At 38.2% G+C, this 27,737-nt stretch overlaps 3 protein-coding genes across 3 annotated transcripts; 1 reads left to right on the top strand and 2 right to left on the bottom strand.

Moving 5' to 3' along the window:
• Positions 1 to 7,856: 7,856 nt before the first annotated feature.
• LOC146466197 (uncharacterized) lies at positions 7,857 to 12,305 on the top strand. The gene is made up of 2 exons (XM_085127641.1): positions 7,857 to 8,625; positions 12,298 to 12,305. The coding sequence occupies exons 1-2, from the start codon at positions 7,857 to 7,859 to the stop codon at positions 12,303 to 12,305; spliced, it is 777 nt and encodes a 258-aa protein (XP_084983767.1).
• Positions 12,306 to 13,392: 1,087 nt separating this feature from the next.
• On the bottom strand, positions 13,393 to 17,427 carry LOC146466196 (uncharacterized). The gene has a single exon (XM_085127640.1). It carries the CDS (start codon positions 17,332 to 17,334, stop codon positions 13,393 to 13,395), a length of 3,942 nt encoding a protein of 1,313 aa, XP_084983766.1. The 5' UTR covers positions 17,335 to 17,427.
• A 24-nt stretch (positions 17,428 to 17,451) lies between these two features.
• On the bottom strand, positions 17,452 to 27,196 carry LOC146466195 (uncharacterized; the record flags this gene model as incomplete). The annotated part of the gene is made up of 2 exons (XM_085127639.1): positions 24,935 to 27,196; positions 17,452 to 21,718 (listed from the first exon to the last, which is right to left on the bottom strand). A coding segment is annotated over exon 2 (3,696 nt), but the record flags the coding sequence as incomplete, so codon positions are not given.
• Between the last annotated feature and the right edge of the window lie 541 nt (positions 27,197 to 27,737).

Below are 27,737 nucleotides of genomic sequence, written 5' to 3'. Positions count from 1 at the left end.
TTCGCTACGGTTCGGTTTGAGTACAGCTGGATTCCGTTCGTCCATTGGTACCAATGGTACGATTGGTATCAATAGAATGACTTGGCATTCCATTGGAACACCATTGGTGAATTGCATCTCATTAAGGGGACTTAGACTATTTTCGCTATGTACAGTTCGGTTGGAGTACAGCTGGATTCCGTTCGTCCATTGGTACCAATGGTGCGATTGGTACCAATAGAGTGACTTGGCATTCCATTGGTACACCATTGGTGAATTGCATCTCATTAATGGGACTTAGACTATTTTCGCTACGGTTCGGTTTGAGTTTAGCTGGATTCCGTTCGTCCATTAGTACCAATGGTACGATTGGTATCAATAGAATGACTTGGCATTCCATTGGAACACCATTGGTGAATTGCATCTCATTAAGGGGACTTAGACTATTTTCGCTACAGTTCGGTTTGAGTACAGCTGGATTCCGTTCGTCCATTGGTATCAATGGTGCGATTGGTACCAATAGAGTGACTTGGCATTCCATTGGTACACCATTGGTGAATTGCATCTCATTAATGGGAGTTAGACTATTTCCGCTACGGTTCGGTTTGAGTACAGCTGGATTCCGTTCGTCCATTGGTACCAATGGTACGATTGGTATCAATAGAATGACTTGGCATTCCATTGGAACACCATTGGTGAATTGCATCTCATTAAGGGGACTTAGACTATTTTCGCTATGTACAGTTCGGTTTGAGTACAGCTGGATTCCGTTCGTCCATTGGTACCAATGGTGCGATTGGTACCAATAGAGTGACTTGGCATTCCATTGGTACACCATTGGTGAATTGCATCTCATTAATGGGACTTAGACTATTTTCGCTACGGTTCGGTTTGAGTTTAGCTGGATTCCGTTCGTCCATTGGTACCAAAAGAAAGACTTGGCATACCACTGGTATACCATTGGTGAATTGCATCTCATTAAGGGGACTTAGACTATTTTCGCTACGGTTCGGTTTGAGTACTGCTGGATTCCGTTCGTCCATTGGTACCAATGGTACGATTGGTATCAATAGAATGACTTGGCATTCCATTGGAACACCATTGGTGAATTGCATCTCATTAAGGGGACTTAGACTATTTTCGCTACAGTTCGGTTTGAGTACAGCTGGATTCCGTTCGTCCATTGGTACCAATGGTGCAATTGGTACCAATAAAGTGACTTGGCATTCCATTGGTACACCATTGGTGAATTGCATCTCATTAATGGGACTTAGACTATTTTCGCTACGGTTCGGTTTGAGTTCAGCTGGATTCCGTTCGTCCATTGGTACCAAAGAAAGACTTGGCATACCACTGGTACAGCATTGGTGAATTGCATCTCATTAAGGAGACTTAGACTATTTTCGCTACGGTTCGGTTTGAGTACAGCTGCATTCCGTTCGTCCATTGGTACCAATGGTACGATTGGTACCAATAGAATGACTTGGCATTCCATTGGAACACCATTGGTGAATTGCATCTCATTAAGGGGACTTAGACTATTTTCACTACGGTTCGGTTTGAGTACAGCTGGATTCCGTTCGTCCATTGGTACCAATGGTACGATTGGTACCAATAGAGTGACTTGGCATTTCATTGGTACACCATTGGTGAATTGCATCTCATTAATGGGACTTAGACTATTTTCGCTACGGTTCGGTTTGAGTTTAGCTGGATTCCGTTCGTCCATTGGTACCAAAAGAAAGACTTGGCATACCACTGGTACACCATTGGTGAATTGCATCTCATTAAGGGGACTTAGACTATTTTCTCTACGGTTCGGTTTGAGTACAGCTGGATTCCGTTCGTCCATTAGTACCAACGGTACGATTGGTATCAATAGAATGACCTGGCATTCCATTGGAACACCATTGGTGAATTGCATCTCATTAAGGGGACTTAGACTATTTTCGCTACAGTTCGGTTTGAGTACAGCTGGATTCCGTTCGTCCATTGGTACCAATGGTGCGATTGGTACCAATAGAGTGACTTGGCATTCCATTGGTACACCATTGGTGAATTGCATCTCATTAATGGGACTTAGACTATTTTCGCTACGGTTCGGTTTGAGTTTAGCTGGATTCCGTTCGTCCATTAGTACCAATGGTACGATTGGTATCAATAGAATGACTTGGCATTCCATTGGAACACCATTGGTGAATTGCATCTCATTAAGGGGACTTAGACTATTTTCGCTATGTACAGTTCGGTTTGAGTACAGCTGGATTCCGTTCGTCCATTGGTACCAATGGTGCGATTGGTACCAATAGAGTGACTTGGCATTCCATTGGTACACCATTGGTGAATTGCATCTCATTAATGGGACTTAGACTATTTTCGCTACGGTTCGGTTTGAGTTTAGCTGGATTCCGTTCGTCCATTGGTACCAAAAGAAAGACTTGGCATACCACTGGTATACCATTGGTGAATTGCATCTCATTAAGGGGACTTAGACTATTTTCGCTACGGTTCGGTTTGAGTACAGCTGGATTCCGTTCGTCCATTGGTACCAATGGTACGATTGGTATCAATAGAATGACTTGGCATTCCATTGGAACACCATTGGTGAATTGCATCTCATTAAGGGGACTTAGACTATTTTCGCTACGCTTCGGTTTGAGTTCAGCTGGATTCCGTTCGTCCATTGGTACCAAAGAAAGACTTGGCATACCACTGGTACAGCATTGGTGAATTGCATCTCATTAAGGAGACTTAAACTATTTTCGCTACGGTTCGGTTTGAGTACAGCTGCATTCCGTTCGTCCATTGGTAACAATGGTACGATTGGTACCAATAGAATGACTTGGCATTCCATTGGAACACCATTGGTGAATTGCATCTCATTAAGGGGACTTAGACTATTTTCACTACGGTTCGGTTTGAGTACAGCTGGATTCCGTTCGTCCATTGGTACCAATGGTACGATTGGTACCAATAGAGTGACTTGGCATTCCATTGGTACACCATTGGTGAATTGCATATCATTAAGGGGACTTAGACTATTTTCGCTATAGTTCGGTTGGAGTGCAGCTGGATTCTGTTCGTCCATTGGTACCAATGGTGCGATTGGTACCAATAGAGTGACTTGGCATTTCATTGGTACACCATTGGTGAATTGGATCTCATTAATGGGACTTAAGCTTTTTTTGCTACGGTTCGGTTCGAGTACAGTGGGATTCCGTTCGTCCATTGGTACCAATAGTACGATTGGTACCAATAGAGTGACTTGGCATTCCATTGGTACACCATTGCTGAAATGCATATCATTAACACATGTAAGCCGCTTGAAACTTGAACGAATGTTCGATTGGTACCAATGGTACAAATGGAAAAGTAGTCAGTCGATTTGTTAACCATTGGAAGCTGCATCTCAAAACAAACGTCATGACTTGAATATAGGTCGATCTAAAAGCAAAATACCCTGATTCTTTAATGCCATGAGCCGAACCAAGCGAGTACGCATGAATATAACTCGTTCTTTAATCCATGAACCGAAACAAGCGCGTTACGCATGAATATAACTCGTTAAAATCGCGCTCCACATAAATATAATTCGTTCTTTAATCCATGAACCGAAACAAGCGCGTACGCATGAATATAACTCGTTCTTTAATGCATGAACCGAAACAAGCGCGTTACGCATGAATATAACTCGTTTTTTAATCCATAAACCGAAACAAGCGCGCATGAATACAACTCGTTATTTATTCCGAAACAAGCGTGCTACGCATTAATATTACCGGTAGTAGTTCTTTAATCCATGAATCGAAACAAGCGCGCTAAACGTGAATATACCTCGTTCTTTAGTCCATGAACCGAAACAAGTGCGTTACACATAAATATAACTCGTTCTTTATTCCATGATCCGAAACAAGCACGCTACACATAAATCAAAATCGTTCTTTAATCCATGAACCGAAACAAGCGCGCTTCACATCAATATACCTTGTTCTTTAATCGCAGAGCCAAAACAAACGAGGAACACATGAATATAATTCACCCTTTAATCCATGAACCCAAACGAGCGCGCTACGTATGAATTTAACTCGTTCTTTAATCTATGCACCGAAACAAGCGCGCTACACATGAATATGACTCGTATATTCATGTGTAGCGTCCTTGTTTCGGTTCATGGATAAAGAACGATCGAGGTATATTCACGTATAGCGCGCTTGTTTTGGTTTATGGATTAAAGGACGAGTACCAGTAATATTCATGCGTAGCACGCTTGGTTCGGTTCATTGATTAAAGAACGAGTTGTATTCATGTGTGTCGCGCTTGTTTCGGTTTATGGATTACAAAACGAGTTATATTCATGCGTAGCGCGCTTCTTTCGGTTCCTGGATTAAAGAACGAGTTATATTCATGCGTAGCGCGCTCGGTTTTGGTACATGGATTAAGGAACGAGTTATATTCTGTGTGTAGCGCGTTAATGTTTTGGTTCATGGATTAAAGAACGAGTTATATTCATGCGTAGCGCGCTTTTTTCGGGTCATGGATTAAATAACAAGTTATATTCATGTGTAGCGCGCTAGTTTCGGTTCATGGATTAAAGAACGAGGTATATTCATGTGTAGTGCGCTTGTTTCGGTTTATAGATTAATGAACGAGTACCGGTAATATTCATGCGTAGCACGCTTGTTTTGGTTCATTGATTAAAGAACAAGTTGTATTCATGCGTATCGCGTTTGTTTCGGTTCATGGATTAAAGAACGAGTTATATTCATGCGTAGCGCGCTCGGTTTTCGGTTAATGGATTAAGGAACGAGTTATATTCTGTGTAGAGCGCTTGTTTCGATTCATGGATTAAAGAACGAGTTATATTGATGCGTAGCGCGCTTGTTTTGGTTAATGGATTAAAGAACGAGGTATATTCATGTGTAGCGCGCTTGTTTTGGCTTATGGATTAAAGAACGAGGTATATTCATGTGCAGCGCGCTTGTTTTGGCTCATCGATTAAAGAACGAGGAATCTTCTTGTGTAGCGCGCTTGTTTTGGCCCATCGTGCATTAAAGAAGGAGATATATTGATGTGTAGCATGCTTGTTTCGGCTCGTAGATTTAGGAACGAAATAGATTCATGTGTAGTGTGCTTGTTTCATGTTGTTTCGGCTCATGCATTAAAGAACGAGGTATTTCGCTTATATATCAAGGAAGATTCAAGTCACATGAGTGACGTTTGTCTTGAGATCCAGATTCCAATGGTGAACCAATCGACTGACTACTTTTCCATTTGTACCAATGGTACCAATGGTACCAATCGACCATTCGTTTTCGCATGGCTTACAAGTCAGTTAATGAGATGCAGTTTACAAATGGTATACCGATCGACTGACTACTTTTCCGTTTGTACCAATGGTACCAATGGTACCAATCAACCATTCGTTTTCGCATGGCTCACAAGCCAGTTAATGAGATGCAGTTTACAAATGGTATACCGATCGACTGAGGAGCTTACCATTCGTTCCAATGGTACAAATCGTAACCAATCGACTGACTACTTTTCCGTTTGTACCAATGGTACCAATCGACCATTCGTTTTCGCATGGCTCACAAGCCAGTTAATGAGATGCAGTTTACAAATGGTATACCGATCGACTGAGAAGCTTACCGTTCGTTCCAATGGTACGAATCGTAACCAATCGACTGACTACTTTTCCATTTGTACCAATGGTACCAATGGTACCAATCGACCATTCGTTTTTGCACGGCTTACAAGTGTTAATGAGATGCATTTCACCAATGGAATTCCGATCGAATGAGGAGCTTACCATTCGTTCCAATGGTACGAATCGTAAGGCGTCTTTGACAAATCGTAATCTTTTACCAATGGTACGATTGGTGAGGGCGTTTTGACGATTCGTATCCGTTTGTGTATATTGGACATGAGTGGCTGCCGGGCATATCGGCCACAGCGGAAAAAAAGAAAGAGGCGAGTAGAGTGAATATTCCATGGCGGCCCGGGAGGCAGTAAACACCGCGGGCTCACACACAAAGTGGATTTGGCTCCTTTGCTGCTGTGTGCGGCGCGTTCCCGGGGGGGGGGGTGGGAGGTACTTGATCCATGTTTGGGTATAGGGGTACCGCTGGGGGTTTGAAATCCCGACCCTGTTTAGGACGACAATTACCTTAAATACTTACCGGGTCCAGGACGGACTCGCTTGAAATTATATAACATGAAACAAAGAAGGCATGGAATATTCATACTTAGTGAAGGATCACTGTAATGATCTGTTATATCAAAGGAACAAAGTAAGTCAACATGTAAAAGCAAGATATAACGTAGTATGCGAAAATATGTGAACCATATTTTCGCATAGTACGTTATATCTTGCTTTTACATGTTGAAGTTATAAACCCTGTTCAGGGCAGAGGGGCCAAAAACCATAGGTTGTTCTGTTCATAGGTTGTTCTCAGTTCTCCACCGGTCCTGGAACACGGATCCAAACCTTTGAGCTCACCGCACGTTAATTTCAAAATTATGGGGATTGACCTTTTTCTGTGGAGACTACGCGTTGGTTCTTTCATCTCTTCCAGACGTCACAACAACCCAAGACGAAAATCAACGGCCATCTCTTATAGAAAAAGTAAACCTCATCAATACAACATTTTTCGTTTCCTATGTGTACTCTTTGTATGTTCATCCTGTTTAACTTTCCTCGCGTCTACAATTACTGCTTATGACTCAAATGAAACCTTAGCTCATTTATCCGTCTACAGTTACAGACCCTCCAAGACTTCTCACACCAACATAAATGTCACGCCAGAAGCAACCGAATGCCTCTACTCTCCAAATACCTCACATCTCCTGCTCTGCATGGACGTCGAATCTAATCCTGGGCCCCAACGTATCTCTGACCTTCCTCCTTCTACCAAAGAGTTCTTTAATAAAGCCAAACGAACCAAACTGAAACTTGTGCGTTATGAAAGTCACCACACTAACTTCACAATCTACGCAACGAAGGATTTGATTCCGAAAGGGTTACTTCCTAAATGCACCCCAGCCATCCACTCAGACAACCCCCTCTTCTGGAGAAAATGGAATGAAAACCTCAACAACCTCGCCAGAAAACAACTCCAGCTCCTGTTGGAAGAAACCCACAATCACATTAAACTGTTAACAACGCTTTTAAGCAATCAGCTGGAAGACCTGCGAACCTCCGTTAATAATCATTCAACGTACACCATCTTAACTACTCTCATTGAAAATATGGCATTCAACCTCAGCAACAATCTAAATTCACTCCGCATTAAGAAATTAAAACGTATGCCTCCAACTGACATTAAGAACGATGCATCTAATCAACCTGCAGAAAATAACCCAACATCGATGAATAATGCGGAACAAACTGATGCTGAAAATACCAACCCTGTACGCAATGTCATCACTGCTCCTCCCGATCCTCCCAACAGAAATACAGCCAACTCCACTCCTAGAACACCTATAAACGTCAACCAACACAAAAAAATCGCAGAACCCGCTCCCAAAACAATAACATATCACAACCACTACAAGACAAGGAAACAGTGATCAACCTTTCTACTGTACGACTTTCAAACTCTGAGACCAAACTATTATCACGAGGACTGACCTTCGTCCCCACCCCCAAAAGTGTCAACTGGTCAGAAATACAAACAGATATCAACGATTTTGCAAGACGTTTACGACTAAAAGAATTCTTTCAACAACAACAACAACAACAACAACAACACCTAACTGATCCAAATCTTTCATCTGATCATGAAGTCAAGCGCTTCAGATGCAAGGAATCATGGACTCCTTCTAATGGAAGAGACATAGCCCTTGACACTTTTATCAATGCAGTCGAAAATGAGATCATGACCTCAAAACCAGCCACTATCCACAATAATCTCTCTATGGAAGAACACAAAGCTCTCACAAAACTCAGGAAACGTTCAGATATAGTCATCAAACCAGCTGATAAGGGCTCTGGAACTGTTATAATGGACTACTCCTGGTATGTTGATGAATGCCGCAGACAGCTCAATGACACTAAATATTATCAAAAACAATCTTCAGACCTTACAAGCAAAATACACGAACGCGTCAAAGAATACACTACCCGTTTACACAAAAATGATCTCATTGACTATGACACATTTAAATACCTCTCATCCAACTCTGATCCCAAGACTGGTCGTTTCTACATTCTTCCTAAAATCCACAAACAAGGCAACCCTGGCCGACCCATCATATCCAGCAATGGCCACCCTACTGAACGCATTTCCGAGTTCGTCGATTACCACCTCAAGCCCCTTGTTCAGAATCTTCCTTCATTCATAAAAGATACTACACACTTTCTTCTTCAACTCGAGAAACTGGGACCTCTACCGGAAAACGCCCTCCTTGTCACCCTGGATGTTTTCTCGTTGTATACTAACATTCCTCATAACGAAGGCATCGAAGCCTGCCGCCATTTTCTAAACACTCGTCAAAACAAATCCCTTCCTGCTGAAAGTATATGTGATCCCATAAGAATGATTCTTACAATGAACAATTTTTCCTTTAACAACGAACACTATTTACAAGTACACGGGACAGCTGTGGGAGCCCGCATGGCACCTTCATACGCTAATCTATTCATGGGTAAATTTGAACAACACGCCATTGAAAACGCTCCGCTCAAGCCGTTCGTTTGGTGGAGGTTCATCGATGATGTCTTTATGATATGGACAGAAGGAGAGGAACACCTTAAAGATTTCATCAGATACTTAAACTCTATTCACGCGAGTATCAAATTTACCCATGAATACTCAAATTCCTCTCATCAGACACTCCCTTTCCTAGATGTCCAAGTCCACCTCAGCAACAACAACATCCAAACAGATCTCCACACAAAAATACCTCCTCAAAACTTCATGCCACCCGAACCACACTAAACAAACTATTCCATTCAGCCTTTTCCTGCGAATCCGTCGCATATGCTCTACTGACGCTTTCTTTGATAAACGAAGCGAAGAACTCATCAAGCACCTGGTCCAACGTGGTTATAGCCGCTATTCCCTACAAAAAGATGCAAGTCGCGCACGAGCCATCCCACGTCACGCAACACTACAGCCACAAGAACAGAAAGCCACAAAAACAGACAGAACACCCTTCGTCATATCCTTCAATCCTGCTCTTCCCAAAATTTCATCTATTGTGAAAAAACATATCAACATCCTCCAGTCCTCCGCCAACTGCAAACAAGTTTTCCCTCATCCACCAGTTATCGCCTACAAACGTAACGCAAGTCTACGTGATCTCCTGGTCCACTCAAATCAAGCCCTCCAATCAACAACCCGCTGGAATTCATAAATGCAACCACCCACGATGCCTTGCTTGCTCATTTCTCCAAGAAGGTCAAACAAACTACACTTTTTTCAACACTAACGAATCACGCAAAATAACTGACTACATATCTTGCAATTCCAAAAACCTAATCTATTTAATTCAATGTAAGAAGTGCCACTCCCAATACATTGGGGAGACAAAGCGCAAACTTAATGAACATCGCAGATCTTTCCTGAATCACCATCAACTACTCAACCCTACTCCTGTCTCGCTACATTTCAACCAACCTGGCCACTCAATCAACGACGTCCAACTAATCCCGCTTGAACTTATACGCAGCAAACGTGACTCAGTTAGAAAGGCTCGTGAAGCTCATTTAATCAACAAAGCTAAAACATTGCACCCTCTTGGTATAAATAGACGTGACGAAACACGCCAATGACATGTCTCACACTTGTAACTTAGTCCTAAACAACCAATCATTGTCACGCATTTTATATTTTAAATCTTCTTTGTAACGATCCTTTTATGTTTCTCACTTTTCTTTTTCGTTCAGCCCCCGAGGAAGGTTTGTATTGCAAACCGAAATATCGGGCAAAAAAATTTGTTTTTTTAAAAAACAAATATATTTCAGTTATTCTAGCTTTTGTTGTTTGTTCTCTCAAGCTCGTCACCTCCGCCGTTGGGATCAGTCTGCCGTTAATATTTTGTATTTGAGATAATTTGCTGATCCAGGTCTACAAGTGATCCGGCACCACTCATTGGCTTGTCGCTGTGGAATTGCAGATTTTATTGTATTCAAAAACCATACCCTATCCAGCGGCACGTCCCCGTATAGCCCATATAGGGGAGTACCCCCCGGAGGGCGCTTTTTCTTCTACTTGCCTGGGACTCCGTTCTCGAGAATTCATCAAAAGGTGTCGTGAGTCAGGGAGGACTGAGGACTAGTTTACGGACCTGGTGAATAAAACAGTCTGATGGAACTCGACCAGGTGAGCATTGAGAGCGTCATTTGCCGGCTTGAACTCTCTGTCAGTAATGACATTGAAATTTATGTTTTCTTTATTTAAATTCCTATCCAGGCCAGCACTACTAATTGCTCTCATTGAATTACGACTGTAATATCTGTCGTCGTGTGATCGAGCTTCGACTTAAAATCTACGCAAAATACGAAATGGAGAATGACTGAATGGGAATTTGACTCCCGTCAGTTCTTCAAGTTGAGTTTCCTATCGGCATAATATAGTTCCATCATTTTACTGGTTGATCAACTCAGTTCAGTTAGTCATAACTCATTATCTGCTTAGAATGGTGCTGATTTCGAAACACTGAGCTCCAGACAAAACTTGTCAAAATCGATCTGGTTATCCTAGCGAAATAGTTTGACTTAATCCCTTTACATTTAAGTTCAATAAGTAAAATCCAGTTTCAGTTTTACATGCGAAAGTACTACCAAAGGGTTAATTCCCTTGATTCTGTTTCCGCTGATTCTCAGCTTACCGTCGTTCTAAACAATTGACACCAGCACTGACGTTTGTACTTGAGCTTGCGTTCACCTCGTAAGTTAGCCGATTTCTTTGAATCGAGGGAAAACTCAGTTGTTTCTTACCTCCAAATACTGGGAGTCTATTTTTGGGAGCTGTTTGTCAGTTTGCCGAGAGTTCCCACGACACTTAATTACTGATTATTCCGGTTAGGTTTCTCGGCAGCTTGCATTCTCATAGATCATATGCCATGAACAAAATATCTAAAGAATGTCTGCCCAAGTTTTCTTTTGTAATCCCAAACACGATGCGCATTTTATGTCAGAATCCACGGTGTGACAATGATTAAAGGGACCCACGGAATAACGGGTACAAAAATGGGGTTAACTTTGCAACAGTTTCAGACAAAACTTGCGAGAATATCTAGTCAGATCCTAGCGAAATAGTTTGACCCCTGACATTTAATTAAAAGTGCTACGGATTAAAGAAAGCAACATCTGGTTTTATTACGCGGGATGCCCTGAGGGGGCATACCGTGTCTAAAAACGGGTCGATTTCTTTTTTTACGCGGGATGCCCTGAGGGGGCATAACGGGTCGATTTCTTTTTTTTTTCTTCCTCGTAGCTACAAATCGGTACATTAATTTATTCATTAAACTCACCCCTCTCCTACTCGGGGTGTATTGTTCTGATTGTCTTCAACAGAAGCAGCCCAATCAAAATCCATTCTTGTCGCTTACATCGCGAGGGAGGGGACCCACTCACCCCTACCTGTGTGACGTCAACGCATCATTTGATCTATTTATAACAAGATGCCTATACTGGCATTTACGCGTGATGCTATTCCTGATTTATTTCCATTGTACGCTTCACAGCTATCCTGAGATCATAACGGTAATTGCTTTCGGAAAACGTCATGACCCGGGGCAGATTACACTATCTGACTCAGAAGACAGAAGTTAATATTATTGTTGAAGACAAAAAGCTTTACTTAATGAACACGTAAACTTTAAGTAGAAATTGACAATCAGACTTGAATTTTTTTATGGAGTGGATTTCCAATAAAGTCTAGGCATCAGTTCGACGAAGTCTGCAGCGCAGGTTTCCTGGCTCTTCGCACTGCGAAGCACAATCTGGTCCGCAGTCAATACCGCGAGCTGTCCATTTTCTATCATTTAAACTGTCGAGTAGTTCTTGGAACTTATCCTTTCGATTTACCCCTTCAAAAGGTTAATTTTCTTTCTGTAAACAGTACATTTGAATCTAAAACATTAAAACGATATGGTCGCTTGCTCCTTGTCAGTTCCAGGTACGTGACGATGTACTACATAGTTTAATTTCCTCTTCACGCCGTAGTTATCAAGAAGATAGCACAACTCACTGTATTGGAGCTGCAAGTTACTCTACAAACAAAGCAAAAAAAAAAAAAAAACAGACTGAACAAATGCTTTATCCATGTACACATACTTTTGAATACAGTAATATTTTTTCTTCATCTATAGTTTTCTAAGATTTCTTGCACTTGTAAGTACTACCGGGAACTACAGCATTGTGCAGCAATAGTCTTGATTCCTGTAGCTGTCATATGTTCACATCTTCGTATAATGAGTTTCTTCAACGGAGGCCAATGAATGCTGATAATATGCATACCATCAATATCATAATCCATGATGTTACACTTCCCCATATCAAGAAATATCAGTTTGAAGCAGTTTTGAACGATGTGAGTTATGCCGACATCTCGTACAGCTTTGTAGCCTTTGATATTCAAGTAGTTTAACTTAACACAGTGCTTCCCAATGTATTTCATTCCATTGTCTGTCACTGGACACTATGCTTCACTGAGATACTTCAGGTTTGCAGAATTGTTTCCAAACTTGAAACTGTCGCCTGTGCCTTTTTCAATAGGCGACAGCGCGAAGGAGTTCTTGCGCCAAACCGAACATTGGTACTTGAAGCACCCCCTCGGGAAGGGCTAGCTTGAATTGTCCTCAATTTAATTGTTTAAAAATTCCCTTTCTGAAGCAGTTCTTGTGGTCTTCCAAAATTCCTGAAGCCTCGTTTGTTGTTGTTGGGTAGATTGATCCATGAGTTATGTTCGTCGTCTAAGTACCGGATCTTTATATTACATTTATTCAGGAAGTTTATACTTGAGCATCTACTCATTATATCTTGCGCTAGTGACTGAAAAGAATAATGGCTGGAATCATAAAGCGGATCTATTTCGTTCATTTACAAATTAATTTATTAGAAAATCTACTTGTATTCTGCATAATTGATAATACAATCCATCGACGCATTAATCAAATCAATCAACTTCTAGAGCTCAACAAAACATCACAGTAAGGAGTCGAACGTTGATATAGAAAAAGTAAAAAGCCTTTTTGTATCCTACTTACTTGATAACAGAATCCATGAATGCATTGATGACAATACATCGGCACTCGGCTAGGAAGGATGGACGGGCTCCTTTCTGTGTCTCATCAGATCAAATTATATCAAAGTTTTCAACATTCTTTTTTGATTTAACCAATTATTTTCTGTATTGGAGATACGAAGTCTATTATTTATCAAATACGAAACGGTAAATGCGAAGTTTAAATTCGTATTGTGATTTTTATTGCATCATGATCAGAGTAGTACACATTGATTACTGAACTATCGATATCAAGTTTATTTGCTTGTCTGATGTAAACATGGTCTAGTAAACTACCTGAAATAAATGTAGGCATCGCTACAATTTGTAAATAATCCAAAGACTGCATTAATGATGAGAGTACTTCCATGTCGTTGCTGCTAAAATAGTTAATATTGAAATCTCCTAAGATTATATCGATAGGATTGCTTCTAACTAAATAGTCAATACCATTAATAAGGTCAAGTATGTTTGAGTTATTTTTACGATAAATTAAAAGGAGAGAAATATTTACGTGTGATCTATGGTTGTTAAATGTGAACATAAACCTAACAGCATTTAAAGTTGGGTAGTATTCTTGATTTGTAACATGAAATTTTTTTTTGATGCATATGGCTAAACTTGAGTATTTATCTGAATTATGATCATACCTATATAAGGAAAAAGGAGATAAATTATCTATAATATCTGAATCGTTATCATTAGGTAAAAGTTGAGTCTCAGTAAATGCTATAAGATCATTTTTCAAAAGATTTACATCACATTTAACATCAGAACTATGTTTTCTTAGAGAGCGTATATTTAAAAGGCATAATGTTACAACTAAATTGTTATCTTCTATCTTTCGTTTATTTGAATGTGTAATGTCTTTTAAATCTACTAACTTGAAACTTCTTAATCTATCATATTCATTATGTACTCTAGGATCTGCTTTTATGTGTTTAGTATTGATTTCTCCTAAAATATGAAGTCCTTGAAGTGAAGTTGACCTGCTTAACGCAACATATACTTGTCCATAGTTTAAAGATCTTTGTTTGTTCAAATGGAAACTTATAACAACATTTCGCAGTGTTAAACCCTGGACTTTATGAATTGTACATGCCCAAGCTAGACTTATAGGAAATTGAATTCTCTGTACTTCTGGAGACGATGGTTTACCTGGTCGAACTTTTATTTTTGATAATACTTGTTCAATAGGAACAACAGCATTTTCTCTAGCAAATATACTACTACTGTTTTGTATTAAAGTTCTTCCTGCTTCATTATCATCAAATTTTATATAAACCACAGTTGGCTTTTGTGTTTTTTTATTGACATCAATCTTAACAACAGTTCCCATTTGTCCATTTATAAGTCTATCTGCAATATTAATATTTGTAGTAAGCATTACTCTAGCACCTTCTTTAATCTTCACTTCAAATTCAAGCCCTCCTGTTTCAGATCTCCCTCTTGATAATACTTTGTCAATATCTTGTTTTGTAACATTTGATGGATACTGGTCTGTTGCTCTAAGTACAAACAAAGGTGTAGATAATTGTAAAAGTTGTTTGTTGTTATGTTCATTAACAGGATCATTTTCTGCCCAGATGTGAAGTGCATTCAAGGGGTAATTGTTTGTTGATGGGACTAATACTCGAGAATTAATACAATTAAGATCCTCTTCAGTTTGTGAAGCTGTTCTAAATCTGTTTAAAATTTCGGCGAACTGCCGATCATTTTTCTGCCTCATAATGTCAGTCAATTCTATCATCGTGAAGACATGCCATGGATGACATAAATTGAAACACTCATTGTTGAATTTTTCAAAAATAGGTTTCCTCCGTATAGGTGGTAGTTGATACAAATCTCCTACAGCTATAATACTTATACCGGCAAATAGTTTAGAGCTGGATGATCCAAAAATGTCCTTTAGCCTTTGATGTATATGAAGAAGAGTAATGTTAGAAACCATAGAAATTTCATCTATTATAATAAGCTTTAATTCGGACAGTGTAAGTCTCATTTGTGTTTTCTTTTGGTCAGACATTGCTGGAAGATTGTCACCGGTTTCTTTAGGGATAGCCAACGCTGAATGTATAGTTGTTCCGCCTATGTGTATTGCAGAAACACCAGTGGGTGCCATTAACAGTACTGTTGGCAGATCAGGATTGCTTGTTGTCTGTCTAAATGTTTTAATTGCTGTCTGATATATTGTATTTATTACATGACTTTTCCCTGAGCCAACACCTCCAGTCATAAAAAGATATATTGGGTTAATGTCGTAAGGTTTTAAAGAACGAAGATTTTTAACTTTGTTTCTACACCAGCGTAGCACACTATCATACGCAATACGCTGTTTCTCGTTTAACGACCTTATATGTTCACGTAATAGATCATCAGAAATTTCCCTTGGTTGAACATAACTTGTAATTGTTGCATTTGTAGACACTTTATCACTATTAGAATTGGAAGAAAGATGTGAAATAATTTGTTCATTAAATGATTCGTCATCAATTTCAACATTACTTTGCATATCTAATTGCAAGTCTTCATTTTCTTGATCATTGAAAGAATCAAAGGAATGGCTAAAATTATTAACTTCACTATTTCTTAGGGCTTCTAATGCTTCTGTTATAGCATCTGCTTCAGGTTCAAATATTGTTCTTTTTTGTTCAACAATAGCTTGCACTTTCGGCTCATAAAATCTTGATGCGTATGTTTGTTCATTGCCAATAAGACTATCTTCATTACGCCATGGATAGTACAGCATAAGTAAGTGGTGAAAGTACTTTTCGGGTTCTTTTACTTTGTTGGGTCTATGATACCGTAATACAGCCTTAGTTTTTCTACATTTCATAACTTCGTTTGTGTTTATTAATCTTATTTTGGATGGTAAATAGTTAATGACATCTGCATTTGTATTAAATTGAACATGTGATTCTATAACATCATCTGTAAGAATTTCAGGTTGTGCATCGCTTGTTACACAATCATTTTTGTATTCTTTGTAATAATATGCAGCAAATTCAGCTAGACATAAGTTATCAATAATTGGATTTTTGTTAGGTCTGATGCTATAGCGTTCTATTATATTGGATTTGTAAATATCTGTACTATCTTCATGTAACTCATCAAGTTCTATTTTGCTCTTTGCAACTCGAATTCTATTTTCAGGTAAATCTGTACTCACAAAAACTGTTTTAGGGAAAACTTTTCTCAACCAAAGTTCAGGCATACATCTATATACACATTCTTGTGAACTCACTTCTCTAGTAGAAAGAAAAGCCGCTCCTATTTTTCTCAAACTGTCTTTAATGGCTAAATTTGAAGTCTTTGCTTCTTTTGCTGCATTGGCAATAGCCTGTGAACATTCTGTTTCATCCTTTGTGAAGTATGAGCAAACATAAGTTATACATTTGTAATGGTTAAAAACAGGTTGTAAGTCAACATTAGCCCTAAAACCTTTTATTCCAGCAACAAAATAATTATTGATAAAACAGCTATCAAGCGGTCGTTTAAGATGCAGATCAAAATCAGAATCACCAGATATAGACAAGGCCCAGTAATATTGTTCTTCTGTAACACCTAATGAACTCAACAGTTTTTCTTCCGTTGTCTTAGGATTATACTGTGGTTTATTTGGGTTCAAGATTTTATTTATTTCTTCTTTTACTAAGCAAAGAATTTCATTTCTTCTTGTTAAAATGTCTCTTTTCAACTCTTCATCTACCTTTTCAGAAAGTGGTTCTGCTACTACTGTTCTCTTTGTGAAAAATTGTCCAAAATTAAATCTGCATGGAACATTAGTATATTTTCTACAACTCTTTGAGTGATTGTGCTTCTGATAAGTCTGAACTAAGGTAAATAATTGAGAATCTTTTTGTTTATCTGGCAAGTATGCTTGAACATGATTGTCTATATATTTTATGTAATCTTCTTTTGTTTCATTTGTTAACTTTGGGCAATCACTTGTCCATATTAGTGCATGTAAATGAGGTGATCCTCTCATTTGAAATTCAATACGTAAAGCATAATAAACTATTTTACCAATAGGATTTGCTTTGCTCAATAACACTTCAGTAAAAAATGTCTCTACTCTATACTGAAAATGCTTAGCAACAACAACAGGATTAGAATTAAGCATAGAGCACCTCTCATTGTAAGACAATCCTTCAATTTCTTCATCAGTTAAATTAAGTCCTTGTATTTTCCCAATAATTTGAAACAACTCAGGCCATCGAAGGTCAGCACAAGACAATGTCATGAACCATCTTGGAATTCCAAGTTGTTTTACCATCGCTATAACTTCAAACATAAATTTTTGCCAGTATGGTGGTGTACCTGGAATTTGCCTTAAAAACAAGTAAGCCTGGTCTTGAAAGATAAGATTTTGAAAATTTTGCACATTAGATCTTAAATGAGATGCAGTCAGAGACTGTCCATGAACTTTTGTCAGAGCAATAGCAATACTATCTGAAACTTTTTTTTGTTCTATGATGAACTGCGCAAAAAACAAATATTCAGGATTCATTGCAAACTTACCACTATAATGTAAAAGACGGGCATTGAAGTATTTTGTAGGTGACAGATTGACCGCTCTCTCTACAGTATAGCCAAATCTGCCCTTTGGAAATAATACTGGAAATGCTAATTCTTCACAATTTTTATCAGTCATGAATGAAACTGGATGTTTATTTTCACCTGGTGCAATATTAAAAATTTCATTTCCATGAGACTTTAATCTGGTATTTTTGTCCACATTTACAGGATAATCTGGTAGCACTGACTGTAAACACGTTTCAGAAGTTGCTGCTCTAAATTCATTCAAAGGATCATTTCTTTCCTCCTCACTTTGATCATTTGTTGCTGTCTGTTCACAAGATACCTGAATAATTGGAGACTCTTCACCATCGGCACTGTCTGAATCAGCTTGTAACTGCATTTCTCTCAGATTTATGTCAATGTTTTCAATATTAACTGTTATACAACTATATAAAGGATTGTTTATTCTGAGCCAATTTAGCGCATTGAGTATAACTGCAGGTCGTACAGCTTGAAAATAAACATGGCCTCTAAAATCAAGCTTTCTTTTAAGTTTTAACATAATTATTCCTGAGCTTTCAGGAGGTCTAGGCAAGACATTACAGGTATGATCACATTCTACAGGCACATTACAGATGGCTCCTTTAATTTTCCTTTGTTGACCTTTGGGCATAATTACTATTTTTTCAAAGACAATGCGTTGAGATATAAGAATCTGCTCAAGTTTTTCTAGACATTCTAGTTCTGGGGGGGTTTCATCAACCATTAATTTGTTATAAACAGCTTGACAGGGAACTTGTTCTTTTAACAATTTAGAGTGACATGTTTTACAGATATATTCTTTCTTATCAAAAGACATTTTTCCTGTGAAAAGATGCTGTTTGACATATTTAATTTTCTTTAATTCTATTACTGTTTTCCTATAAAGAGTTCTATTACACACAGAACATATGTAATAAGGCCCTTCTCTTACTGCTTTTTGGAAAGATGCAATACAGAAGTCCAAGTCATTGTCTGAGATAGCTTTTCTTTCCTCTGTATTCCTAGCCACTCTCCTGATCTTTTCAAGCCATTTTTCTTTTTCTTCGCTTTTCATGTTGTGATAAGTTTCTCTTGTTTTAGCTAAGAGTTGTTCTTTCTCATGAGCATCCATAGATTTATATTTCTCTGCACGGTGAGTGAGCATATTTTGTTTTTCATTGGGATCCATAGATTTATATTTTTCAGTGCGTGCAATCAGAACTTTTTGCTTTTCATTATTGTAACACTCACGGCGCTTATCTAAGCAGATTTTTTTCCTTGCAGGTTCAAATTGAGAATAAGACTTTCTCCTTTTAATTGCAATTTCTTTTTTGCACTTAGCAGATTTGTGGCATTTCATAATCTTTTGTTTTTCACCTTTATTTAACTCACAAGTGCACAATACACTCTGAAAGAAATACTGTATTTCATTAGACTTTGCAGTATTTGTCACACTTTGACAGACCCTTTCTACTAAGTAATTTTTATCACTTATTCTGTGTACACCAAGTCCTTGAATTTTATTCAAAGAAATTAAGTAAAATGTTACATTTTTGCTGGTTTTGTGAAAAACGCAACTTAAACATAGGCTGGGAAACTGAAGTAAAAATCCTGAACTCTTAGTTCCATTTTGCAACATCAACCTCTCAAGGGCTAATTTACTAAAAAATGAATTACACACAAGAATTCCTTTATTACTCGTAACAACCTTTACATTAATATTGGCACCGTATATATTAACATTCTGTGGTAGTTCACTGGAACTTGTCTGATTTTTAATAGTCTCAGTAAAGAAAGCACTTCCATATTCAACAAGAGCATCTAATGTATCAGACTTCCAATAACTACAAGGTTTAATAACAGAAAAACAAATTGCATACAGAGCTATGGCAGAACTCTTCGTTATAGTTTCATTATTTGTAGTTTTAATAATAGGTACATCTTTCGGTAAAGTGCCAACAAAAACGTTATTACAACTTTGCTGCACAGTTTTGCACGCCACTGCATTTTTTTGTATACCATTATTATCCCTTATTAAAGACTTTTCATATATAGCAAAAAACCAACCGTTAGAATGGCTACTCAAGAGGTGCTGAAAAGAAGTGTAAATTCTAACTGAAACACACATATCATCTACATATATCCAACGAGCATCATCTTTTATAGCAACTGTAAAATGAGAACTTAGACATCGAACCATGCCTTTAAGTACATAATTTTGACCAAGTACATCCATAGTCAAAGGAAAAAATATTTGATTAATATAATTGGATGACAGTTCCATAGTTAAAAATCGTGGAAGTATAACAAAATGTTGTAGCATTGAAAGATCCCCAGAATGCTCTTGACACAAATCACAGTAGAGTGCACTGCTATTTGGTAATATAGCCTCAGAAACATAATTCTCTAAGCCATTGTGAAGCAAGTTCGGAGAATTTATGTAAAGTACAAATATAGCTGTGTTTTTTATAATTGCATTGTTACACGATGAACAAACTGACTGATTACTTTGTTGTATAAGAAAAAGGGATTTTAATTCCTCCGTCATCATACCAACTGTATCCAACCTAAATATGTCACTAAATACAGCATCTGCAGACATTGCGGTAAATGAGTTGCAATGTTGTCTTAAGTAAACCCAAACAGGTTCTCGAACTACTGCCATTTCTGTTTGTACATCATGGTTTTCTAACTGTAGACATGCGTCAAATAAAGTTTGAAAAAACTCATTACGTTCGATATCTCTCAGAGAATCTTTAAAAATAGCAACGCTAAGTTCAAGAAAACAATCTACTGCACATGAAAACTTGCCTGAATGAGTAAGGCAATAATTTATGAAATGTCTTCTAGCATTTGTTCCCTGTTGTGACAGTTCACTGATGGAAGAGGTCTTGGAATTTGTTGCTTTACTGATGAATATATTCCCATTTATAATATGTGCTTCTTTGTTTGAAATAACGCAAGGATCGAAGAGTCCACGTAAAGCAATGACACGAGGATAAGGATTGGTCTCTATATCGCCAGATTCCTTTATACTGACATGTGTCATTTCATGATTAACATTTTTATAAGTCCTTTCTTTTTTCGATGCAAGATATTTGCTTGTGCAGTTTTCCATAGCTTTCCTGCTGTTACAAAGTACTGTTTTTCGTAATGAAGCTACTTTGATAATTTGATAAAGAAAAGACGATTTTGGGACAGTTTTTAAAACATACTTTCTAAGAAATATTCTGTTTCTCCTTTTTAAACCCTTCTTTAGAGCTCTTAATGGGATTCTACTGGGTTCTCGATAATGATGTCGTCTTCTTTTAGTATCCCTTTTAATATTATTAATAAACAATGCAAATAGTGACCTACAAGTACCGTATTTCACTTTTTTATTCATGTCAAGCATTGTTAAATACTCTTACTATTTTTGTCCCACTCTTCTTCACAGTCCTTTATTGTGTAATTCACTGTCTCTTTTGTTTCAATATCGCACTCTCTGTTTTATGTCACACTCTTTGTTTTCCAAGGTTTGCAAGGTTTGTATAGCTTTGAATATCTGTTATTTTCTGTGTAACAATTGTGTATAATGTGTAACAATTGTAACAACCAAGTGGCTGCTACTTATTGTTGTAACAACCAGGTGGCTGCTACGATGGGTGTAGCAACCGAGTAGTTGCTACGATGGGTGTTCTGTTGTAACAACCAAGTGGCTGCTACGATGGGTGTTGTAACAACCGAGCGGCTGCTACGATGGGTTGTTGGGTTTTCTGTTTTGACAATCAGCTGACTGCTGCGCTGGGGATTCTGTTATGACAACCAGTTGACTCCTACGCTTTGTGGTCGCTACGTTTTCTGCCACTGGATGCTCTTGTAACAAACAGTCCACCACTATGTAGGTGCTACGTTTTGTAGGCCTTCTTTGCTAACAATCAGTTGGTTTCACTCTCAGGAAGAAATTCAACCTTAACGACTTACACCTGCAAAACAAAACCAAAAAAAGACAATCTGTTAAAATTGAAAGAAAAAATAACTGCTGAAAACTAATCAGAATTATATTACTAAAATAAAACAAAATACAGTATATGAGCAAGTCATTGGCTGAGGTCACACTAGAGGCTTTACCATGGTAAAAATTGCTTTACCAAGGTAAATTGCGCAACCACCTAGTTACCGTAGTAAACCTGTCAAAGTCATAAAAAATAGATTTGACGCTTTCCATGTACACTTTTTCGCATGATCAGTAAACTTATACGTGACGAGTACACTAAATGTTGACATGTCGCGTGAGTTCATATCGGCGGTAAGTTACTGAACTGTGACTTAGCGCGTAATAAAATTATGGATCAACAAGAGAGAGTTGCATTTTCAATTGTTCCCATTTTGCTTTTAATTCTGCTGCTTAGACGAGCACGTAGAATTCACTTCCTTCTTACATACAACCATTTAGATCTTGGGACCAAAGAAAGTGCAGCGGTTTCGTTAATTAACCGTCGACGGCAAAGACAAAGAAGAGCGCGCAGGCAAGCCTGGGTTTACCCTCGACAAAAGGGATGGTTTGAGGAAATGTATAATAACCGGCTCCTTCGAGCCCTTTGGAAAGACCATTTCAGGGTAACAGGGGAAACATTCGACTTCATTTGCCAGCTCGTTGAAAGGAACTCAAACACACGCGCGAATGAGCGGGAAAATAAATTTCATGTTTATAAAATATGAATCCACAAATGTATTGTAATTACTGCGTTTGTCCAAAAAGATGACAAACTGTCAACAAAATAAGCATGGTTTAGATAGACAAGAGATGTACCCACCTATTTTTTTGGGTAACTAGATTCTTATCTGGGGTCAAGTCAACTTTGTTCTTGCCGCTGTTGTCAGGGCAACTTACCAGAGTTAGGTTTACCATGGTAAACTGAAAATTGGGGGTCACACTTGCGGTGCCGTTAACCATGGTAAACTTGAGTTTACCATGGTTAACTTTCTCCAGTGTGACCTCAACCATTGTCTTGCTGACCTTTCATTATCTTACGTGACATCATACTGGAAGTTGCTTATGATAAGGTAATTACCGATACGCCAGAGACCTGACCTCCGGCTACTTCGCCGACTTGTCCAAACGTACAATTTAAGCATTGCGAAAAACATTTCTACCAGTGCCATTGAGATTATTTAACAGTTTCACTTAAAAACTCTACTAAGCCTCTGGAGAGGGGGTTATTTAATTTCAGGCCTCATCAAAGGGGGATTACTAGAGAAAGGCGCCAGTAATCAATAAGAGGGACCAATTTATCGCCTAACGGCCTCCACCCTGTGAGGTCGAGAGATTATAGAGCGTTTTTCTTTCTTTTTCCTGCAGGGATTTGACGTCCTGCAAACACTGTTTTAACTTATTTGGTTTAAAGGCGCCAGTATGTAAAGAGGAAACACGCAAGTACGCGCAAAAAAATCGACTCCAATGAGGAAACATGAGCCTTGAAGGTTGTCAGTTTAAAAAAGAGGTATCAGTTGTATTTATTATCAATGGGACAATGATTATTTCAAAAAAGAGTAAAACTTCGCTGTTATTATTCTTTGTTCGATATGCCGAGAAGAAACTCTACCGAAGATTTCTCAATTACATGTACTTCACATAAGGCGTAAATACACGAGGTAACTTTCCGTACCACGCGATGTAATTAAAAATACAGAACATGACGTAATAGTTTTGCCCATCAGCCTCTCTTGTTTTTCCTTAAAAAGCATATAGGGATTTCTAGTGATGTTACGGTAGATGAGTTCCCCGTTACGACATAATAGAAAACGTTGCATCACGCAGGCAGTCACATTTCCATGTGTAGGGCATTGTTATAATTAGAGCGGCTGCACATGAGGGTAAAGTCATGAAATTCAAATACAGAGGTTGAGTATTAGTTAACAGACGCTGCAATAGAGCAGATTTAACTAAACGGGTTCTTGTTTCATATATTACATTAGCCTGTGACAAGACAGGAAGAAGTAGCTCATCCTCTCTTGCCTGTGAACAGGGTTCCAAATCGCGTACAGCGTGAAAAGAAAAATGATGAACGTTGTTGGAACTTCCTTTCACCCGAAACAACAATTGAGTCTTTGGTATGCTACCAAATGCAGTCTTAACACAAAAGTATAAGAATGACAGCTTCTCCAATCGTCGCCTTTAAAGATAAATTACAAACCATCAAATCAGAAGTAAATAAAAAAATTGATGCTTTTTCAATTAATGCCAGTTGAGATTATTACAAACCACAACCTTGCCGTGAAACACACGAGTGAACGTAAACTATGAATATATAAACCGAGATCTGCAGCACACTTTTCGCCTATTTATCATTTCGTACAGAATACCGCTATATCAACCAAACAGAGTCTGCGTAAAAGCAGTTACCTCAAGCAGTAATTAATATCGATATCCTCCTTGTAAAAGATCTCTAAATACGACTAATGAAAACGTTTCGAACTCAACGCCAATCGCTAACTGCAATTGTTACCATCTAACAAAACGCTTAACTTGCTATTCGCCGGATTTATCAACGTAGATTGCATTATTTCAACGTAACTTTGTACCCAGATTGATTGCACCATTTCAGCGTAACCTTGTACCCAGATTGATAGCACATGTACAATCACAAAGTAACATTGTACCCAGATTGTTTGCACCATTACAACGTAACCTTGCACCGAGTTTGTTTTCATAGCATGGCAATAACATAATTGATTTTTCGCTCCAAACACCGTACATCATCCCTTCAGAGTGCACATAAGCTTGCAAAGATTAGATCGCATTTCATATTGACTAAGCTTGCTAGGGATCGTTTATTGAGTAAAATTATGACTTTTTAAAGGTTAATTTTCAACCAATTTCAAAAGTTGCTAATGATATCGTAATTGTAAGATCACAGCAATTTCATAGATACCGGACGGAAATTCTCGTGAAGCAATCTGAGCTGAAAGAAAAAAGCATGGCACTCAGGCTAAAGATAACGTATATCATCCAAATTCATTAAATCCTATCGGCGTTGTCCATGTGTGCATGCAATAGTTTGAGTCATAAAGATAGCGTTATGTTGTTTCACCCACCGACGTTTTCGTCAAATAAACCGGTCTGTTTGACGAAATTTTCATCTTTTGTTATTGTATGAAATCACAGCTAACGCAACTAGAGGCGAACGTCATATACTTACTGTTGGTAGCTTTCTTGAGGAACAAATGACCGCAGAAAACAAAGGAATTAGTTAGTCTGAAGTATCTGTTTGTGAGACGTCAGGTGACAATCGAAAATGAAAGTAATTTGTTCCCCTAAGAATGTTTATTCTCTGACGTATGCGTCTATTTTCACAAAAATAATAGACTACAAGTAGTCCCCTTCTGAATAGTCGAGACGTCGCGCGAAATAGCCGAGCGCGAAACAATAATCATGAGGTCAAAAATGCGCAATGACCCGCACATTATTCCTACCGCTACTTGTTGTGAAAATGTTACTCGAGCCTCAAGGCTGTTTAAATCAGAAGTTTGAAGAACAGAACTTAATACAGTCGGGACACGAGCAATATTTGATGCGTTTATGGATAAACTGACAAGGCCCATCGTATTAAAGCTTGAAAAACGCGTTGCATGATGACCAGGGGAGTGATGACGTTAGCTTGTTTATTTTTTTTTTAGAAAATGGCAATGTTGATAATCACGCGAACGACGATGAGTGACATGACAGATTGTTGACTTGCAAAGCAATATTTGTAATACCTCAGGAAACATTCCAACACACCGTAGTATTGCAAAGATGGCCATTCTGCTGCTGTAGCGTCCCATTTTTGTTGTATATACATAGATGTATTTAATAAGGAACTTACTGTATTTGCCAATGAATAAGCAATTAAAGGAGGGAAAAGTGCTGTAAGGTGAAAAACAAAGAGATAATCAAATGCTCCGGTGAACAGGGTCTAAGTCGTATATAGCGCGAAAATAAAAATGATAAACGTTTTTGAAGCTTCCTTTCATCCGAAAGAACAATTGAGTCTTTGGTATGCTACCAAATGCAGTCTTAACACAAAAGTATAAGAATAACAGCTTCCTTAATCGTCGCCTTTTAAGATAAATTACAAACCACAACCTCAGTTGTTGCGAATCACAGACGTAAACGTTAAACCTAAATTAACCTATAGGAATATGATTTTTCGCACATTTGTGATTTCGTAGACTGAGACATCGTTATTAATTTATTACAAGCTAGTATTTATCCACAAGCTTGTAATTATTTAATACATCAACGAAACAGCTTCAGCAATTAACGTTCTTCTTGAAAAGTTTCTTTCTCAATACGACTACTGAATACTTTTCGAACCCAACGCCAGTTACAAATTGATTATACGAAGAGTTTAAATAATGGAAATTGCTTCACTAGCAAATTTAAACCGCAGAGAATAAAATGGTCCAAAACGATGAAGGGTGTTGAAACTTTGTCAGCCAAAAATCAGTGGTGAAGTCTTAAACGCAGTCTTAACTCAGAAGTGTCTAAAAAAAATCGACGCTCTTTCAATTAATGTCAGTTGAGATAAATTACAAACCCCAACCTTGCCGTGAATCACACGAGTGAACGTTAAGTCTGAATAAACCGAGATCTGCTGTACACTTTTCGCCTATTTGTCATTTCGTACAGAATACCGCTATTACAAGCTATATCAACCAAACAGAGTCTACGTTAAAGCAGTTACCTCAAGCAGTAATTGATGTCCTCCTCGAAAAGGATCGCTAAATACGACTAATGAACACGTTTCGAACTCAACGCCAATCGCTAACTGCAATTGTTACCATCTAACTAACGCTTAACTTGCTATTCGCCGTATTTATCAACTTAGATTGCGCAAGTTCAACGTAACCTTGTACCCAGATTGATTGCACCATCACAAAGTAACATTGTACCCAGATTGTTTGCACCATCATAACGTAACCTTACACCGAGATTGTTTTCATACCATGGCAATAACATAATTGATTTTTCGCTCCAAACACCGTACATCATCCCTCCAGAGTGCACATAAGCTTGCAAAGATTAGATGGCATTTCATATTGACTAAGCTTGTTAAGGGATCGTTTCTTGAGTAAAATTATGACTTTTTCAATCAATTTCAAAAGTTGCTAATGATATCGTAATTGTAAGATCACAGCAATTTCAGAGATACCGGAAATTCTCGTGAAGCAATCTGAGCTGAAAGAAAAAAGCATCGCTTAGGCTAAAAATAACGAATATCATCCATTCCCAATTCATGAAATCCTATCAGCGTTTTCCATGTGTGCATGCAATAGTATGAGTCACAAAAATAGCATTATGTTGTTTCACCCGCCGACGTTTTCTTTAGATACCCCACCTACCGGTCTGTTTGACGAAATTTTCATATTTTGTTATTGTATGAAATGACAGCTAACGAAACTAGAGGCGAACGTCATATACTTACTGTTGGTAGCTTTCTTGAGGAATAAATGACCGCAGAAAACAAAGGAATTAGTTAGTCTGAAGGTTATCTGTTTGTGAGACGTCAGGCGACAATCGAAAATGAAAGTAATTTGTTCCCCTAAGGATGTTTATTCTCTGACGTATGCGTCTATTTTCACAAAAATAATCGTAAGGTCAAAAATGCGCAATGACACGCATATTTTTCCTACCACTACTTCCAAGTTGTTGTGAAAATGTTACTCAAGCGTCAAGGATGTTTAAATCAGACGTTTGAAGAAGAGAACTTAATACAGTCAGGACACGAGCAATATTTTATTCGTTTATTTTTTTTTTTAGAAAATGGAAATGTTGATAATCACGCGAGCGACGATGAGTGACATGACAGATTGTTGACTTGCAAAACAATGTACCTCACGAAACATTCCAACACACCGTAGTATTGCAAAAATGGCCAGTCTGCTGCTGTAGCGTCCCATTTTTGTTGTACATAGACGTATTCAATAAGAAACTTACTGTATTTGCCAATGAATAGGTCA

Source organism: Pavona decussata, unplaced genomic scaffold (genome assembly GCF_977016875.1).
Source record: "Pavona decussata unplaced genomic scaffold, jaPavDecu1.1 SCAFFOLD_150, whole genome shotgun sequence".
Classification (NCBI taxonomy): domain Eukaryota; kingdom Metazoa; phylum Cnidaria; class Anthozoa; order Scleractinia; family Agariciidae; genus Pavona; species Pavona decussata.
Note: the sequence above shows the minus strand (reverse complement) of the source record. Positions and strands in the feature narration are given on the sequence as shown.